Source organism: Sturnira hondurensis, unplaced genomic scaffold (genome assembly GCF_014824575.4).
Source record: "Sturnira hondurensis isolate 20B ecotype Veracruz unplaced genomic scaffold, ASM1482457v3 Scaffold0009935, whole genome shotgun sequence".
NCBI classification, from domain to species: Eukaryota; Metazoa; Chordata; class Mammalia; order Chiroptera; family Phyllostomidae; genus Sturnira; species Sturnira hondurensis.
The window spans coordinates 23,022-42,432 of NW_028082566.1; the positions used below are offsets into that span (position 1 = coordinate 23,022).

Sequence of the window (19,411 nt, forward strand, 5' to 3'; positions counted from 1 at the left end):
AGCAGTTCTAGTCGTAATCCTATGAGACTCCTCTATGTTGTTTTTCACAGCGGTCACACTGTTTTATAGTCCCACCAACATATTGCAAGGACTGATTTTCCCACATCTTCACCAGCACTCACTTCTGGGTTCTATTTTTTTTAAGGAGCCATCCTAATGGGAGTGAAGTGATATCTGATTATAGTTTTGATTTGCATTTCTCTGATTGGAGATGATAAGCATCTTTGCATATGCTTATTAGCCATTTCTGTATTATCTGGTGAAATGTCTATTCAAGTCATTTGCCCATTTTTAATAAGGTTATTTTGTCATTTTTGTCATAGATTTATTTTTTAACTATGTTCTGGGTATTAATTCTTTACCCAACGTATAATTGCAGATATTTTCTCTCATTCAGTAACTCCCCTTTTCACTCTGTGTCCTTTGTACAGACTTTTAAAAATTTGATGTAGTCCCATTATTTTCTTTTTTCTTTTATTGCTCGTGCTTTTGTGTCATAGCCAAGAAATCATTACCAAATCCAATGGCATGAAGCTTTCCTCTGTTTCTTTTAGGAGTTTGAGTTTGGGGTCTGTCTTTTAGGTCTTTTATCCATTTTGAGTTGATTTTTATGAATGATTTAAAATAGGAGTCAAATTTCATTCTTTTGTACCTGGATAGCCAATTTTTCCAACACCATTTGTTGAAGAGACTGTTCTTCCCACATTGAATTGTTTGGGCAACAATGGTGAACATCATTTAACCATACAGATGAGGGTTTACTTCCAAACTCTGTATTCTAGTCCATTGGCTTATATGCTGTAAAAGATTCTTACACAAGTCTTTTTATGGAAACCTCGTATGTTTTCCTTCTCTTAGGTGTATATGTAAGAGTAGAATTACAAGGTCATGCAACAGATACACATCTGACTTCACTTAGAAATTGCCAGGGAGCTTTGCGACGTGGTTGTAGCAATACTTGGTCTTATAGCTCTTTTAAATTTTAGCCTTTTGGATAGGTACAGTCGTTTTGTCTCTTGGTTGAATTGTTATTGAGCACTTTAAGTTACCTGAAATTTATCCTTAAATATGTGTTCACTTATTATTTTATAGTATAAGCTTTATGAGGTGCTATTTTGTGCCTCAATTTCTAAATATTTCCTAACATATAGAAGGTACAATAAATGTTTATTCTGAATGAATGAAATAAGTGTGAATAAATTAAAGCATGAATATTTACTTTTTTCCTGAAAGTGCTGAGAGTTGTTCATAAGCATAGCTGGGATCTTTTCCAGGGTCTAATAGTTGGTCATGGATATTTTAGTGGTTTGAATTACTCCAGGAGAAAAGAATGGTAGAACAAAGTATTACAACAATACACTCAGTTTGCTGTAGGTCCAGAATCTCCCACCGAGAAAAATTTTAAAACCCAAGAGCACAGTAATATTAAATGGCAGAATGTCCTGGATATATGGATCAGTTGGTTGGAGGCCTATATGCCAAAAAGTCGTGGTTTCAATTTCTGGGCTAGGTGCATACCTCGGTTGCAGGTTCCATCCCTGGGTCAGGGTACATACCAGAGGCAACCAACTGATTCTCTGTCTCTGTCTGTCTCTGTCTGTCTGTCTGTCTCTCTCTTTCTCTTTCTCTGTCTTTCTCTGTCTCTTCCACTCCTCTCTCTCTCCCTCTCCTCCCTCTCTCTCTCTCTCTCTCTCTCTCTCTCTCACACACACACACACACACACACCCTTCCTCTCTCTAAAATCAGTGAAGATATCTTGGTTGAGGATTAAAGTAATAATAATCATAATATAAAAGGAAATATGGTGTTAGCAATTAGAAAAATGTATCTGTGGAAACAGAATTTAAGAACTTTTTTTGTACAATTGGATTTTTGCTTTAAAATGAAATAAATTATTTTTGTAAAAACATACTCTTATATTTATGTCTAATTCTTATAGTACAACTAAATATTGATTGCTTCATTATTTGGCTTATTAAGTATCCAGGACATTTTATATCTTATCTGAATATTTTGGCTCATTTTTCTGTTCAAAATATTCGGTTGGCCAAAAAGTCAGTTTACTTTTTTCCATAAAATAAGACACATTTTTCATTTTCACCAATAACTTCATTGATTTGGATATTTTGAGTATATTGGCTATCTCCTGCTATTGGCTTCTAGTGGGTGGAGGCCAGGAGTGCTGATAAACATCTTTCAATGCTTAAGGACAGCCCCACAACAAAGAGTTATTTGGCCAAAGTAACAATAGTACCAAGAAACTTCACAGACAGTTTTTGACATATCTGATCAGTCAAAGCACCCTCTCCATATATTACATAAATCTTATTTTGCACTTTGGTTGTGTTTTACCTTTCTTGAAATAATAAAGCATAAGACATGGAAATATTGCTTATTTTCTTCTATCTTAAATATTAAATGGCTACACAAAAATTCGCCAATTCTGATGTTTTTTTAATACATGCACACTGATATGACATTGTTACAATACAGCCTAACAAAATTGTTTCGAATGAGATTAAAGACAACTAAGCACTATTAGAGCCATTGTACAGAAAAAACAAATGAACTTTTTGGCCGACTCAATACTTTCACCAAACAGTTGTTAGTAAATTAGAGAAAAAGAAGAGAGGAGAGGAGAGAAGAGGAACAAACTGAAGGAAAATAGGACAAGCTCCCATTCTACCTATGAATTTTTCCATTAGTGTAAATATGCAAGAATTTAATCATATGTGGAATCTAATGAGCAAACTGAACTAACAAGCAGAATGGAGACAACTCATAGATTGCAGGATGACAGCCAAGACGGGGAGGATGGGGTGGAGGGATTGAGCAAAAAGGAAAAAGGACCCATGGACATGGACAACAGTGTGGGGATTGTGGGATGGGCAGAGAAAGGTGTCAGGGGACTAATTGGTAATGGAAAAAATACCATAACAAACATAAAAAAATTAAAAATTGTTTCTGGAAATTGCATAGGACTTACAAGTGGTTGCTGTAATAATATCCAATATTCAATCATTTCAATGTATTCATATAAGTGAACATATTAAATGGTAGAGGTATTTTATATAATTCAGTATTTCAAATTTATGTTAACATTTGATTTTCTAAGTTTGAACAGCTACCTATAGTTATACGGGTTGATTTCCTGTTGTTTTTGCTGCTCATGACATATTGTATAACACAAGTATGTTCTCTTCTATCGTTTCATCCTACAAAGTGGGATTACTCTGTAGTGAGACTAAATGGCATTTGTCAATTGAGGGCTGAGTTTATCTAATGAGAAAAACATAGGAACTCTTGATTTATTTTTATTTGCTATTCAGTGGTGAATGTTTTTGAATAGTTATAGCTGTTTACATATGACTTAGCTACATTTTGTTAGTGTAACCTGTGAAAATATGAACATTGTATTTAATATGAGTAATATTGCTCACAATGCTGTATAACATAATTTAAAATAATTTTGTCCTTTTATCATACCATATTAAATATTTTTGACTATTCTATTTTGTGTCATATTTTAGTCACATAACTTAATAATTGCACACTATATTCTTTTTCCCCAGAAAGCCAAATAAAGAAAACTACATTACAATTTCATAACTACAGCAATATGAATGAAGATCCTAATATAAAAAAGGAAATACTTTTAGGACATTCCTCAAAAAACATATCACTGGAAAATGAAAGAAGTCATTTACACTCCAGGAAAAAACGTTTTTTATCATATCCAAGATACGTGGAAGTTATGGTGACAGCTGATGCTAAAATGGTTCATCACCATGGACAGAATTTGCAGCACTATGTACTAACTCTGATATCCATTGTAAGTAAATTGAAGTCCTTTATATTTCCTAAAATGTTTGGCATAATATTTTTCTCATTTAATTTTTAAAAACTTTCCCCAGATTCTAGATGTAAACAAATTATATCTAGGTTTAAGGCAAAAAGTCATTAAGTAAACATAGTTTAGTTAGATGTATAGCAAGTATCCTGTTCTGTTACTTGGATAACTTTTTAAAACATTTAAAAATCTCTGAAGCCACTTAGGGAAAATGCTTGATTTCCTTCATCACGTGAATGGCTTCTGCCCCCTAGTGACAGGGAAGATCCTAGTAGCATTGATCTTTTGCCCTTTGAGCTTTAAAAATTTTACCCTATTTTTGCAAGGAGAGGAGAGTACATTATTTTTACTACTGCTGCATTGGTCAAATCAGAAATCGGGGTGCATGATATTTGAAGTTATAAATATATTCAGGGGGATAAAACTTAGGCTATTAAGTAGAGCTGCTTTAACAAATTTGGGTTGTAAGGTCATGAGTGCCTTCTCTGATGGTAGTCTCTGTTGTGCTGTGATGGTGCCGGTGTCCCTGGAACACAATTCTAGTGGCAGTGAGGTTGGTGGCATCACTTTATGTCATATATACACACATATGAATATATACCTACATACGCACATACATACATCTACTGTTTGGTATAGTTTTAGATCCAGGGCCTGCTGATTTGGAGCAGTTACTAAAAGCATTGCCCCCCTTTCATGTTCATAAATATCCTGGTTTAGATGATGAATTCTATGGTCACATATTTATACATGTTTATAATAGGGTATTGGAACATATCTCCTGGCTGAATATGCCAACAAAATACCTTTATTCACATACAGGAAATTCAGGCCCACTTGGTTAAAAAGACTTGTCCAAGACACATCTATAAGCCATTGTAAATTTCCCTTAGAAATCCCCAATTCTTGTTGACTTCAAGATCCTAAGACCCAGTTATTTTTTTTTTTTGCATATAATGTTTTATCTTGGATTCTTATCAGTGCTAGGTAAACATGTCTATGTTGCCTAAACACAGTATCTGTAACAAAGTGGGCACTCAAATAGTTCTTGGAAGAAAAAAACATGAATGGCTAGGCAATTAAAGTAATACTAGGTAGTTAAACTAATTCCCTAGTAGACAAAAAGAGGTAATCCAAAAATTTTCCTGAGATTTGTATAATATAGACATCTACTTGTTTTGTTTAATTGAGTTTTTAAAATGACAACAGAGCTATATGTAGAAATTTATCCCGATGACACTTTATTTTTACTTCTGAATCCGAAGTGCTTATCGAGATATGTAATTACCTGGATGTGTAATTATCTAGATGTGGGTGTGGCCTGCTCATTCTGAGGGGGGGCTTCCAATGAGGACGCTGACATGGAGATGAATTGATAGGGGGAAATGGTATCAATTATACAGAACATTGTGGGATAAACTTTGCAATTTTAAATGTTTAGAGGAATTGATACTCTTTAAGAAAACTGGGGGGTGGGTAGTGATACTGAAGAAAATATTAGGTTTTGTAAGCACAACAGGTTTTGAAGCAGATTAAATGACATATGACTCTGGTATCCGTGCTTTGGACGTGCTAACTAGATGGAATCAGAGAACACAAGGGTCACCGGGGAATAGCTACATACAGGGATAGTGGTAATGCCATCTTCCAAAAAGTTGTATTATCTATATTTACATTAAGCATCAGTTAATATAATCACTGTTTAGAAGATACTATGGCATATACCTTGAGGTAACTGAAGTTGTCCATGGGAGTTTTAAAGCCAGAGCTTTATCAAGGGCAAAAGCAGACCTTGTGGCTTCACGGACAGTATTAAATCTGCTTCTGAGATTGCTCGAAGCCACAGACCAATGCACACACACATTCTCTAGAGTTTCAGTTCATTAGGAGGGGGCCAATGGCAACTGAAAACGGACTGTTTGTAGATGCAGTCAGCTGATTTGTGTTAAGCTTGCATTCCCTGGGAGATAGCTACTGCAGCAGGATGAGGCAGACGAGAACATTCCACATACAGATGGGGCAGCAAGAACAATTGAGGAGGCGAAGTCTCTCTTTCAAAGGTAGTTTGGGGTTTGCATAAGCTTTTTTCCCTCCTCTGAGGTCCAATTTCAGATGACTTCTGAATTATCTGGATTTAGTGTGTTGTTTTTTTCCTCTTTCATTGAGATAATGTTCAAAAAAGGATATAAAAAGGCAGGTTTTTGGGTTTTGTACATAGATGGTTATTTTATTAGTGAAAAACTGCTCACAGCTAATATTTGTAGACACAAACAAGTGAAAGGTGAAAGTAAACTTGGAGAAGAAGCGACATATTCTTCCCTGGGACTCTCTTGGTTTTAGTGTTAAGTCTTCTGTCCCTGAAAACCCATCATCAGTCCTGGTCTAACTGGCACAGCTGGTCGCCCAGGACAGAAAGATTGCAAACTGTAGTCCAGCTCGTTTCACCTCCACTTGTGCAGTCTTTTCCAAATTGCCGTAGAGAGTAAGAGGAATGCTGTCTCCACGTAAGCGTCCCCAGATGTTTGTAGTTGAGGAAGGGGCCAATTCAGGTTTTCCATGTTCTGCCCTAATTTATAAGAAGGCATTAACTACATTCATTCGAACACACTCAGGATATTGATAATGTTCTCAGTCATAGTCATTTAGGGGGGAAAAACGCTAAGAAAATGTTATTTAGACTCGGAATATGAATGAGAGCCATTTATGGGAAAGTTCAAAGTGATGAAAAAGAGTTTTTGTGTGCTGAACTCCAGATACAAGGAGGGAATTGCTGAATACTTTCAGCATTGAGCTATGAGATTATAATTCAGAGAGGTCATCCATCCTTACCCATCCCGCATGTAGTAAACAATTGTGCTATCTTAAACTTTTTCTTTACTTTCAGCAGTTGAACAAATGTCTGAGAGCATTGATAGAGAAGTGATGTGTGGGACTTAATTCACTTTTTAGTGTTATACTCCTGTTGTAAAAATAGCTTAGTGATCTCTAGACAGAGGGTTTTGGAATTAACATCAAAATTAGCTGGGAAGAACACAATTGTGGTGTAGAGTATATCTAATGAAATAAGTGTGTTAAATGAGCAGTGGTGTTCAATTACTCGCTGTTCCAAAACTTCTATCCTTAGAGAATTTAGGTGACATTATCACATTAAAACGGCACTTATGTATGCATTATCAAACACCAAAAGTATGTATAAATTAAGGCAATTGCTTTCTTCAACAGATTCATGTTGATAATCAATGACTTAACTGCTTAACAAACCTTGAAAATATTTGTCAGAGACCTCCATGCTCCAAGGTGCTTATGAGGGTTTGACTTCACTATTCACCATGTTATAGATTTAATAATGTAAACTTGAGTATCATGTGATACCCGGTGAATCAGCCCTGTTTATTAAACACAGTTACTGTTATCTAGTGGCACTTATCAACTAAACACCCTCAATTGCATTACATTTCATTACACTGACTTAACATCATTGCTTTCCATTGTGTTGCTTTTACTGATGTTCTCCACGACGGGGAAATTTTCAACCACACCAAAATAAAAACTAATGACTTACTTTCATACCTCATGACCATTTATGTTACCTTTTCCTTTCTTCAACTTAGTGTAGTGCTTATTCTTTATTCTTTGTATCTATTTACTTTATACATATGGAGAATGTCATCATTTTCTAACTTAACAAAATGATCTCCCTGACAAGAGTAGTGATCTTGGTAAGCAAAATTTATTTACTTATTAAATCAGTTTCTAATAGATGACTTTGAAGGTTATAAGATAAATTACTCCTGGGGATATAAGTAAGGTACAGCAGGGTGACTATAGTTAACAATACTGTACTGTACATTCAACGTTGTTAAGGGAATAGATCTGAAAGTTCTCATAAGAAAAAAATGTGTGTGATGATAGATTTTATCTAAACTTATTTTGTAATATTATGTTGAGATGTTATGTTGAGACATATATAACAACCTAAACTAATACATCTTATGTCAATTCTCTTAATTTAAAAAAGTGGCTAAAATCATAAAAAATGAAAGCAGCCTCTAAGTATGTCCTGTATGAACATTTGTTGAAACTCCATATAGAAATTATTTCAAAATGATTTGTCAGTATAGTGATAATTTTTTCATGCTATGCATAAAGTATATTGTGCCTACAATTTTCCTGAAAATATTTGAACAAGATAATTCATATCATTTCTATACCTTTCACTAAATATCTATGAACTAACGCTTAGTATTTAAAACCTGAGTAGAGATGAAATGAACACTATATGCCGGGGAAACACACACTTAAAAAATAAAAGATTAAATACATTTTAATAAGGTCAATAAAAATTCTAATACATAGAACTCCCAAATGCAGTAACTATAGTAATAAACAATATTACATACCTTTATAGCCTTGTGATGGTTCATCTGCCTGATTCACAATTAAGCTTAGTTATTCAGTAATAGCATCTTTAAGCATTCAAATATAATAAAATACATATACTGAGTATGAGCTTATAAAATAAAGGCTAATACATAAAACAATAGGAGCATACAATTAAATGAAGATATGACTTTTTTAAAGAAACAACATTCTAATATAAAGACAAAATATCAATATCGGAGGGGTTTTGGTGGGGTGCATATATACAAAATTCTTCATATTGAACCCTCTGTGTTTGCACCTTTTACCCCGAGAAGAGCAGGTTTAAGGGTAGAGATCATGCCGTGTTCACCTCTGTATCTGTGAGCAGCGCCACACACAGTGTTTGACGGGCAGTGGGTATTTAATACATCGGCAGGAAATGATGCAACTGCTGCTCTTAGATCCTTTGCTTTACGTTTGGGTGTACTCTGATAACTAATTTGAAACACATGAACTGAAACTAGCATTGTATATAACATAGGCCCTTTATTCTGAAAAAGTTTTATAAGTTGTATTAACAATAACTAGCTTGACCCCTATGACCCAGCCCTAACGTAAATGGCTTTTGTGCACCATTTCATGGAACCCTCATGGCAGCCTGATGGGTAGATATTATCCAACAGTGTTGTTGGAACTTGAACCTGAGTCTGTTTAACTTAGAGGCTGTGCTTTATAACATTATCTGTATTGCATAATAATTATTTGAATTCTTTTTCCTTAGACTTGAGGGAAATTTTGCTGTAGTGACATGTTTTAAAATATGCTATCAGGACACAGGGAATGTGTTTCCAGATTCCAGACTGGTCACTTTTCAGTAAAGGTGCAGCATCTATTTCTACCTGGAACTGTAAATATTTTCTGGTTGTACATTATATAGCTAATATTATAACATCCAGGTTGTCATTGGTGGTAATGACACTTTTGGGGCAATGAGTCGAGAAAGAAGCCATTTCGATACTGAGAGTGCCTCGGCGTTTTCCTCTGGCATACTGTGAATGTGTGATGACCTGGGACCCAGAGGTCTTCGTGACCATCTTATCTTTAGGGGGAAAACGCCTTTATGCATACCTTTGAGAGGCACTGTTTATCTTGTAATTTGACTTCGGAAAACATCTACTTTAAAACTTACAGAATCAAAGTATAACTCTGAAGTCACAGATATGGGTGTACTTTGTTTTCTACAGTAGATATATTTATAAACGTTGCATGGAAAATAAACATTTATCAATTCAGCTATAGATTTGCACAGCTCCCATTTTAAAGGGAGCAATATTGCAGTGCTAACAGACCTGCTTGAAATCACCAGTCATTTGATCGGGTCTATCTTAACTTACTCTCAAACTCACTGGCTGACCACCACTCTTGCTAAAAATTGCTACTCCCAAGGCCAAAGGCATCATTCCAGGGAGAGGTGACAAACACAAACCTGTGTTTGTGGCTGCACTGCTAAACCAATAGGGAAGGCGCGGGACTGGGTTGGTTAACCCATGCTGACCCTGCAGAGATGTGGCCCCGGTCCTGGTAGTACTCTGTGTGGTGCTGGAAGCAGCAGGAGCAGGTATGTTATTCATCGGAGTAGATTCTGAATATTTATTAGCTAACTGAAAAAAAGTAGCACTGCATGAAGTAATTGCTCTCTTTGTTTGGGCATGGGTCCAGGAGATGGTCATCCAGGTTTCTGAAGCACTTTATCGCACAGGTAGTCCAGGTCCCTAGCATTATGTCACTAAAGGATTACAAGTCAGAGGCACTGGCCATGGAAGACACTGCTACTGCAGTTGCAACATCCGTGATAACTGCAAGAGGAGGCTATGCGTTAGTGAATTGGATAGCACCTTGACTATGAGTCACAAATGGAGCCCTTGCAGAGGGCCTCCTAGATGCAGTCTCCGATTTCTGGAGACTTAAGAACCAGGTTGTGACCCATAACTTCTTCTGTGGCTTTATATGATTCTGGATGAATCGGTCCCCACGGGTTCCAGTAGTGCTGAACATAAAAAATCATAAGCACAATCACAGTTGGAAATATGCAACCATGGCAGAAGAAATCAGGTAAAACTCTACCAGAAAAGAATAGGTGAAAGTATCTATTTATCATAGTAGTATTGTGGGCACGTAAATTGTGGATTGTGACACAGAATGAAGCAAATTTCTTGCTGAATCATCCAGGACAGTATTTTCCAAGCTCTGATGCATATTCAAATCTTACTAAAATGTAGATTTTTTGACTGACGAGTCCAGAGTGAGGCCTGAGATTTTGCCTTGTTCTACATGATATGGATGCTGCTGGTCATGGACAAACCGCAGTAGCAAAGGTTAGGATACTGGTTCTCAAAGTTGGCTCCACATTGGAATCATTAGAAAAAAATTTCTGAGGAATTTTAAAAGATATTGATGACTGAGTCTCTCAACCCTCGAGATTCTAACTTAATTGGTAAAGGATGTGGCCCGAGCTTCAGGATTTGGGGAACGCTCCCTAGGGGCTCCAATCTGCAGTTAAGTTGGAGAATTGATGCTCTTGGACTGGTTTCAATTTACTTTTGAGAAGAAATACTCATTTCAGACATCTAATCCTACATTCTTTTACCCTTGCAGGTTGCAGCAATCTACAAGGACTCAAGTATCGGAAATCTTATAAACATAGTAATTGTAAAATTAATTGTAATTCATAATGAACAGGTAAAGAAAGTTCTAAAATTAGTAATCTTAGTTGTAGTAGGCTCCTAGTATGAATATATATAGAGAGAGATGTCTACTATGAAACTTATTAGAAATGAGATACTTTCAATAAAAGTTTGTTTAAAAAAACTTGATTTGGAAAGATTTTTCTGTTGTGATAGATATGAAAGTACAGCAAGGAAGTCACAAATGTTAATAAACAATTAAAGAATGTAAACTTGAAAACATCCAGAAGTTCATTGTATAAACCTTTGGTTGAAAGATTTAAAATAGGTTAATTTTTAGAAGGTAGGTTTTTGATTCTAAATACTGGATGCTCCTATTGAGAAGTCTAACTGGATGCAGTTTTGAACACAATGCTGTAAGTATTGCTAAAATGTGTTTGTGATGCAATGGAGAGTGCCACTTCGTTTGCATATTAAAATGCTACTTGATAAACTGCATGGACCCAGACAAGCTCCAAAGGAAAAGCCAGCAGGAATGTTTTGCATAATACTGAATTGCACTTTTTTCCTTTTTGCACAGGAAGGACCAGTCATCAGTTTTAATGCAGCTACCACGTTACGCAACTTTTGTTTGTGGCAACAAACTCAGAACGTTCTTGATGATGCTCACCCTTCCCACCATGATACCGCTGTTCTTATCACTAGGTACAGTTTCGGAACTATACCACTTCTAACTGTAATTTTACTTCCACTTTTTCTCCTGTGTGAGCACTGATTCTTCTTGTACTTCAATTCTTTATCAATATTAGACAGCAGTGTTCTATGAGAAGTTGTATTACAAAACATCTTATTGAATGAAAGCGTCTTTCTATCCCTTTGGACTAGTCCACTGCTGATTCCTAGGAGATTAGCAGTGTTAGGTTGTTAAGTAATGGTATGACCTAGACAAAATAATCACCTTATTACATTTGTGGCAGAATAAGAGAACCAGGAAAATATTTCGAATTTAACTTAGGAAGCTCAGAACAGGTTTTGTTCATTTCCCCACTTGATGTTTCAGTCACTGGGAAAGAAGAGCATTTAAATTTGATTGTCCAATAAACATGGTCCTTCTACTTTAAAAAAATTTATTTTTGTTGTTTTGATGCTCAGTATATGTCTTAATTACTAGGCTGCTTTTGCTAGGGTTTTTCTCAAAGTTATTTAAGTATTTGAGAAACAGCTTCTGCTATTATAAAATGATCATCTATTTTACAAGCACCACTACACATTGTTAATTCATGCCTTTGTTTTAGCAGCATTCATGCTACCAGTATATTTAGATTCTAGGTTTGTTGGGTATATTTTGTTAGTTGTTTGAGCAAAAGAAATAAATCTATCTCACCTGGGGGTCAGACGTGGCGAAATCTCAGCTCTGTAGAATCCCAAAATGAAAACTTTTAGTTCATATGTAACTGGAGACATGTGGTCCATGTGCTTTATATGTCTTTGCAAAACTAAAGCAGAATTGCCTTAGTTTTATACACAGTATTCTATTATCAACATCCATGGTTCTGCCCTGGCTTGTAGTTAGAGGCCAAGCAACAAAGACCATAGATACAGCTTAAAGATGGGAGAGAGAATGGGTGATAAAAGGAGACCATAAGGAAAGAGACAAGGGACTGTCAAGTTAAATCACTAGTGACTAAGTAAGGAAGAAGCAAAAACTTAAGCAACTTGGTAACACCTGCGAACATCATTCATTTGCAGCAGAGGATAATCAGCGAGGCTCATAATGACGTTCAGACATTAAGAGTAAGTTATATATGCTGAGAAAGTAAAGGCAAGTAGGTGGAAAATACACTCAGAGCTTTTCAATGAACTTGGTTAAGCTTCATCTATTTACAGCAATCATTTTTATATATCACCCACTGCTTACTGATATGTACAGCTCTCAGTTTAAACTCATCGAGAGCTTATTAAGAACTGGATTTTAGAAGTCAGTTTGTGGCAATAGTTAAAGCTTCTGATCCCTGTTTTGACTTGTTGCAAAAATATTTTCTGAAAATGCTTCAAAATAAAATTTTTTTTAAAGGGAAGACATTTGTGGAGCTCGAGAGAAATGTGACACATTAGGTAAGTTATTTTGTAAATTAAATATAGCCTACATAATTGTTTACTGAATTCTTTAAGATGATGTTTAGATGATTTTACCTTTTAATCACTTTGATAAGTTATCTTAATGATTATAGTTGTCACTATTATTTGATTGTGCTTCTATAAAATTTAAAGTATAATAAGAGCTAATATGTGTCAATTACTAAATATCAACTGCTGTGCAAAGCTTGACATATTTTAAAGTGTTTTAATTTATAATACAAAACAGATTCATATAAAATAATGTTTAATAACCTACATGCAAATTAAAAGCAAAATAATAGAATGAATAGCCACAAATCCACCACCAGATGAAAGAGCTTGAATTTTATCGATACCGCTGTGGGGGGCCTGTGCTCAGTCCCTTGCTCCTCCACAAGAGGGCGCTAGTTCAGTAAATTTTGTGTGCGCCAGCTCTTCTGACTGCACACAAGATCCTCTCTTTGTTTTGGATAGGATGAAGTTTTATTAAAATTATATCTTAGTATAGAGTTCTTTCTATTTATGCTGCTTAGGAGATGTTGTGCTTCCTATTATCTATTGATTAGTATCTCCAACGTTAAAAGATTGCCATCCTCATTCATTTTTTTTGTTTGTCCTTACATTCTATCTGTTCTCTCATAGCACCCCAATTATATCTGTATTAGATCTTCTCGTCTGTATTCCATGCTTTCATTTTCTTCCTCACGATTCATCCAAGCAGCTCTAACATGCAGTTTATTATTTCTCTCTTTGGCTGCATCTAATTTGATATTTCAACCATCCTCTAAATTTTTCATTTCACGATATCTTTCCATTCAATAGAACCTGGTTGGTTCTTATTCAAAATCTGTGCTCATTTTGTTTGCATTCTTTTTATATTTGCTCATATTTGTAACTGCCTTTCATGTTTACTCAAACATTTCATTTGGAGTAATTTTATATCCACCTCTGACAGTACCTTAAATAGTTGAAAGCCAAGTATGTGGTTTCTGCTTTCTCTTGTGTTGACTTGTTTGTGTATTTGGCTATCTTTGATTGTGAGCTCATATTTACTTAATATTAGTTCATGAGATTAGGAGCGAACTGCTTAAAAAGAATGTCCTTCTTTCAGAGAAGGTTTTCTGTTTTTGTTTGTTGGGTTGTTTTGCTATTATCCAGAGGGTGTTACAGACCAGGGTCCCTGATTTAAGGTGGAAAATCACCACTGGATCCTGTACCTTGCAGCTTTCTCTAGCAAGCTCTTAGCACTGGGTCATATTGCTTTAATCAGTATTTGCTTTCAGAGTGTCTTCTCTCCTTACTCTTTATTGCTTACCCCTTAGGGTTTATCTCAGGTGTAAATGCGTGGGGGTATGCATGAATGTTGGGTGAGAGGGGGGCACGGAGAGAATGTGTGTGTTGGATTTGGGGACTTGACCACTATTGTCAAACATGTGAGGTCAGTATTCATTAAAAAGTAATTTTGTTAATCTAATTTCTTTGTGTTAAGAGGACCCTTTAGAAACTACTCTGCTACAAATGTGAAAACAGACACCTGCTACTCGTATTGCAGCAGACCCCATTCTCTCCCTGAAAACTATTCTTTGGCTTTGTTAGGTCTGTTTTATCTAACAGGAATCCATTAAACATACTTCTTGCACTAACTATGCTCGGTTGTCACACCTGTATACTAAAAGTTAAGCATGAATATGTCTGCCACATCTTCCTACTTTTTAAATCGATTTAATGCTAGACATTCTGGATTGATCATATGGAATTGGGTGGTCTCCCAGTCCACGCTCATTTTTGGAGTGTTCAGCCACCCCAATGCACGTAAATCATAGTGACATTTATAAAGAGAAATTAGGAAAATGAAATTGTTTTTATTATTCTTTGTTGAATCAAGGGTAATGAGAGCTGAAATAGTTACAAAATTAAGTGCTTGTCATAATTCTTGTCATAAGCATGTAACATACACAGGGTGGGCAAAGATGGATTTACAGTTGCATGTGAAACACGATTTGTTCTTGTGTTAATATGCACTAATTGTACTTTCCATATGAGCAACTGCAAACCTACTTTTGCCCAACCCGGTATTAATTTATTTAATTATTGTGGTAACTGAGTAATGATATTCTGCCTAGAAACTTTACAATTTAAAGAAAATTCATAGATTAATGCCCCATGTTATTTTTTTATTAGTTCTGTTACCAATTTTATTCATTGCTTTTCCTATAATCTACACAAATGTGGTCTAAAAGTTTATCCTTACTGCAACAAACATTCTTTTTCTTTTTTTAAAAGAATTATTTGCTCACCCCATATTTTGGGATTATTTTCTTTAGTAAAGGAAACCAAGAAGTCATTAAAAAGACTTCAACTGCGAACAAATCATTTTTTGTCTTTACCTTATAAAACATTTATGCAACACTAATGGCCAACTTTGCATTCATTTCTAAGTAGTAATGCCAATGCTAAATGCTTTAAAACTTAGTTCTCTACGATTTGGTATTTCCCCTTTCAATGAAATACAAATGTGAAATTTTTCAGGCTTAGCAGAATTAGGTACCTTGTGTGATCCTTCACGGAGCTGCTCTATTAGTGAAGAGAACGGGCTCAGTGCCGCCTTCACCATAGCCCACGAGCTTGGGCACGTGTAAGTACTGTCTGCCGCCTCAGTGCACGTACTCAGTACTCTTCTGTGCCCAGTACTCTACTCAGTACTCTTCTATCCGTTCTATTTAGTGTGCCTAAAATTCCGCCCTCAACAAGTAATTAGCGCCTTTATGTCTTAAAAGTATTTGTAGTGTAATTTTTATCTCTGAAATGCTAACTTGGGCTCTTTTGTGATTTATGTTAGGTCAGACAGGCTGCACAGATCAACAGCCTAAGCAAAGAACTAGAACTTGGGAATTCTTTTATTTCATTTACTGTATTGGATTACATGGCAAGCACTTGTGGCCTCTATACCTTGTTATCCTATACATGACCAGGTACTGTCTACCATCTTATGGGAGGGCCTATAGGGGCTCCTGTGTATGGGCAACTCCCAACAATATTTGTAACACCAACTTATTTCTTGCTCTTATAGCTCAGAGCCCTAGCAGAGAAGGTGGCACATGGGAATTTCTTAATAATTAAAAGATTGAAAAAGTTTTTTTCTCCCAGATCCATAGTATTTTATTGTAAAAATTTGGGATTCGTATATTTGTTCCTATATTATTAAAAGTTCTACTGGGGCCCTACGCTGTAAGGATGGAGGCCCTGATTCCCAGTGGAAGGCCAGAAACCTCTGTACAGATTCATCCTCCGTGAGGTGATTCCGACGCCCTCCCACATCTCCTGGGGTTTCTTGGTTAATGGCCAACAAGGAATTGAGTCTTGATTTGCCTCTTAGTTTAACTACATTTATTTTTCCTGGTCATGCCTTGGCATAATTAGAGTATTCCGCTCGGGTAACTCCAAGTGGAGCTCATTTCTATTAAAACCACTGCCTCTTCAGGTCCCTGTTAGTGTGGTTATAGCTCCTGAGCATGGGCAAGACGCACACTCAGATTAAGTTATTTTCTTCAAGTGGGGGGTTAGGATCAGGAGCATAGTTTAGGGCCACAGACGCACTGCGGTGACATCCAAAAAGCACTGTTTGCTGGTTTACAAGACTGTTCTTGCAGAGTGCACCATCTTAGGCATTAATTTTCTTCCTGAGAAACTCTTTAGGTGTCTTTAGACTATGGGTAAGTAGTTGAACTTAAAAGACAGACTTCAGAACACACTTCAGCCTGCCAAGTTCTTCCAACGTTCCTTTTAACTGCAAGTTTGTATTCGGGTCCTCAGAAGAATGCATAGGAGCAGTTGCCCATCAGCTACTTATTCAATATTGCTCCTGTGGTGGAGATTTGGTTGCTTTTTAGGAATGTTTTTATTACTCTAATCTATTAATCATTGCTTATTGATTATAGATAGAAACTTAGGCTGTTTCATATAAAATAGGTAGACATCAGAGAATGACATGGAATTAGTGATTAAGGAAGCCCTTTTGATACTGTACCAATAATCAGCGGTCTGGAATTTAGTGTGGTATTGCCTTCACCTAATCTTTCCACACATCTAAGATATGCATGTTGAAAACTGCCAGTATTTTTATATGAATGCTCTATTCATATTGTGATGAGGTGAGTGAGAACACAAATATTTTATTGTTTAGATTCAGATACATTATTAGACTGCTAATGATCAAAATTAGCATCTAGTGTTTCTCAGAGGTTATGTGCTTCTTATCATGAAGATAACCTAGTTGAATAATGCTTTGTGAAGAGATCAAGAATACAAATTTAGATGTAACCAGACTTACCTGCATTTTATATTATAATACAAATGTAAGAGACCTGTTAGTAATGTTGTATACATCTTTTAGTATCCTTTTTAAGTGTCTGTTTTTGTGTTTAGATTTAATGTTCCCCATGATGATAGTTTTAAATGTAAGGAAACTGGAATTAAGCATCAATATCATGTGATGGCTCCAACTTTGAATTACCACACGAGTCCCTGGACCTGGTCCAAGTGCAGTCAGAAATACATCACTGAATTCCTGGAGTAAGTCTGACTTCATGTTACTTTAGTTCAAGTACTGAATGTTGATTAGATGATAAACTTTGAAATTTGTATGTTCTCTTGCAGGGGTTCAATCTCTGTTTAGTTGTTCATTGTTTACATTTGAGCTTACATTCACTGTACAAATGGATGTTTAAAGACATGGGGAGAGAATTGTTTGCATTTCACTCCTGAAATGTTTTTGACACATTGCAGTTCAGATCTAGCATTTTCCATGCCATTTACCACTTTTAAATATAATCATGTACTCTAACATCAATTTGCAAGGTAGATATTATCACTCTTAATGTACAGATGAGGAGACTTAGGTCTCAAGGCGATTAAGTGACTTGTCTGCAGGCATGCATCCTGGGAAGTGGTGGAACCAAGAACAAAGTCCCAAAGTTGCCATCTCTGACTCTGCATCATACTCCTTTCTTGAAAACCTCTTTGAGGTAGAGATGGCATAATACTACTTTTTGAAATTCCTTTGTTTCATTGTTGTTTAAAGCTATAAATGTACTTTCTCAAATGATTTGGAAACATTTTTACATTTTGACTTTTACATGTAAGGTGTTACTATTGGATAGAAAAGTAGACCAAAAGTATAGTATGGTCACCACATGCATGCCTGTTTCATAAATTGTATTCTGATGGATTTGTCATGGGTCTTTTTAAAAAATTGTACCTTCAAGGCCGTAGTGGAGCTCAAATAAGAGCAAACATATAAGCAAACAAAAGAGGTTTTTTGTAAACCATGAGGGTTTCTTAGTGACTTTAATTTGAGTTGGGTTTTAAATTATGAAAAATATCAATATTCTCTTTGGAAGTGCAGAAGTAGAGAAAAGGTGATAAAGAATCTTATACTGGTATGCATCTACATATATTCACAATATTTTATTTTTGCCACTGGTGCAGTACTGGTCATGGGGATTGCCTCCTTGACAAACCAAACGGAAGAATCTATGATCTGTCTTCTCAACTTCCTGGATTAATGTATGATGTCAACAAGCAGTGTGAACTTATGTTTGGTCCTGGATCACAAGTGTGTCCCTATCTGGTAAAAAAATTTTTGTCCTTTTGTTTGAAAACTACCATAAAGTTGCAGTTTGAATATATTTAAAATTATGTATTTTCTTGAAAAGAAAGCAAACTAAATATAACTTAAAAAGGTTTAAGTGTTAGAAAAGTTTGGTGTTTGTCAGAAAGAGGTTAAAAAATGGCAAACTCTGGAAGGTACTGTGTTAGGTATTTAAAAATCATCTTTGTTAACTCTTACAAAATCCTGTGATGTATTCCTGTTTAGAAATAAAGCCACAGAGAGATTTTAAAAATTAAAGGGATTTAAACATTTATTTTCAATTGGTGTTATTTGGGGGATGGAGGAGAAAATTAGGTGAGACATTTTTGTATTTTGGTGATGAGTTGTACTAAGAGACAGATGACTATAAGACTGCATTTTAATTTATATAGATTTGCATCAAGAGGAATCAGATTTGGCACCTGTTGTTCAGTGTGGTTTAAACCCTAAGTTACGTTCCGAATTTTTCATAGAGTAGGTAGTGGTGGGAATGGCTGGGGCAGCAATGCAACCTTATTTATTCATTTAAATAAAGATACATCCCCAGTGTCCAGTTGAAGACCTGCCACATAAGAGGTGCCATAGAGTAAATGCTTGTTGAATGAATGAATGAATGAATGAATGAATGAAAGTTACTTAACAGTGAGGGCAGGGACACACAAAGCGTACTCCACATAGTGAATATTGTTCCTAAAATCTTAAATTTATGGTCACAAATTTTAATAAGCCTTTTAACATCCGCTAGG

At 35.7% G+C, this 19,411-nt stretch overlaps 1 protein-coding gene across 1 annotated transcript in view; it reads left to right on the plus strand.

Moving 5' to 3' along the window:
- Positions 1 to 2,859: 2,859 nt before the first annotated feature.
- LOC118995193 (A disintegrin and metalloproteinase with thrombospondin motifs 20-like) overlaps positions 2,860 to 19,411 on the plus strand; it is a 116,934-nt gene continuing 100,382 nt past the window's right edge. Inside the window, exons 1-8 of the mRNA XM_037058131.1 lie at positions 2,860 to 2,917; positions 3,574 to 3,833; positions 10,869 to 10,952; positions 11,478 to 11,602; positions 12,972 to 13,012; positions 15,545 to 15,650; positions 17,441 to 17,587; positions 18,503 to 18,644. Coding sequence (XP_036914026.1) covers positions 2,860 to 2,917; positions 3,574 to 3,833; positions 10,869 to 10,952; positions 11,478 to 11,602; positions 12,972 to 13,012; positions 15,545 to 15,650; positions 17,441 to 17,587; positions 18,503 to 18,644 — 963 coding nt within the window. The remainder of the gene's footprint in view (positions 2,918 to 3,573; positions 3,834 to 10,868; positions 10,953 to 11,477; positions 11,603 to 12,971; positions 13,013 to 15,544; positions 15,651 to 17,440; positions 17,588 to 18,502; positions 18,645 to 19,411) is intronic.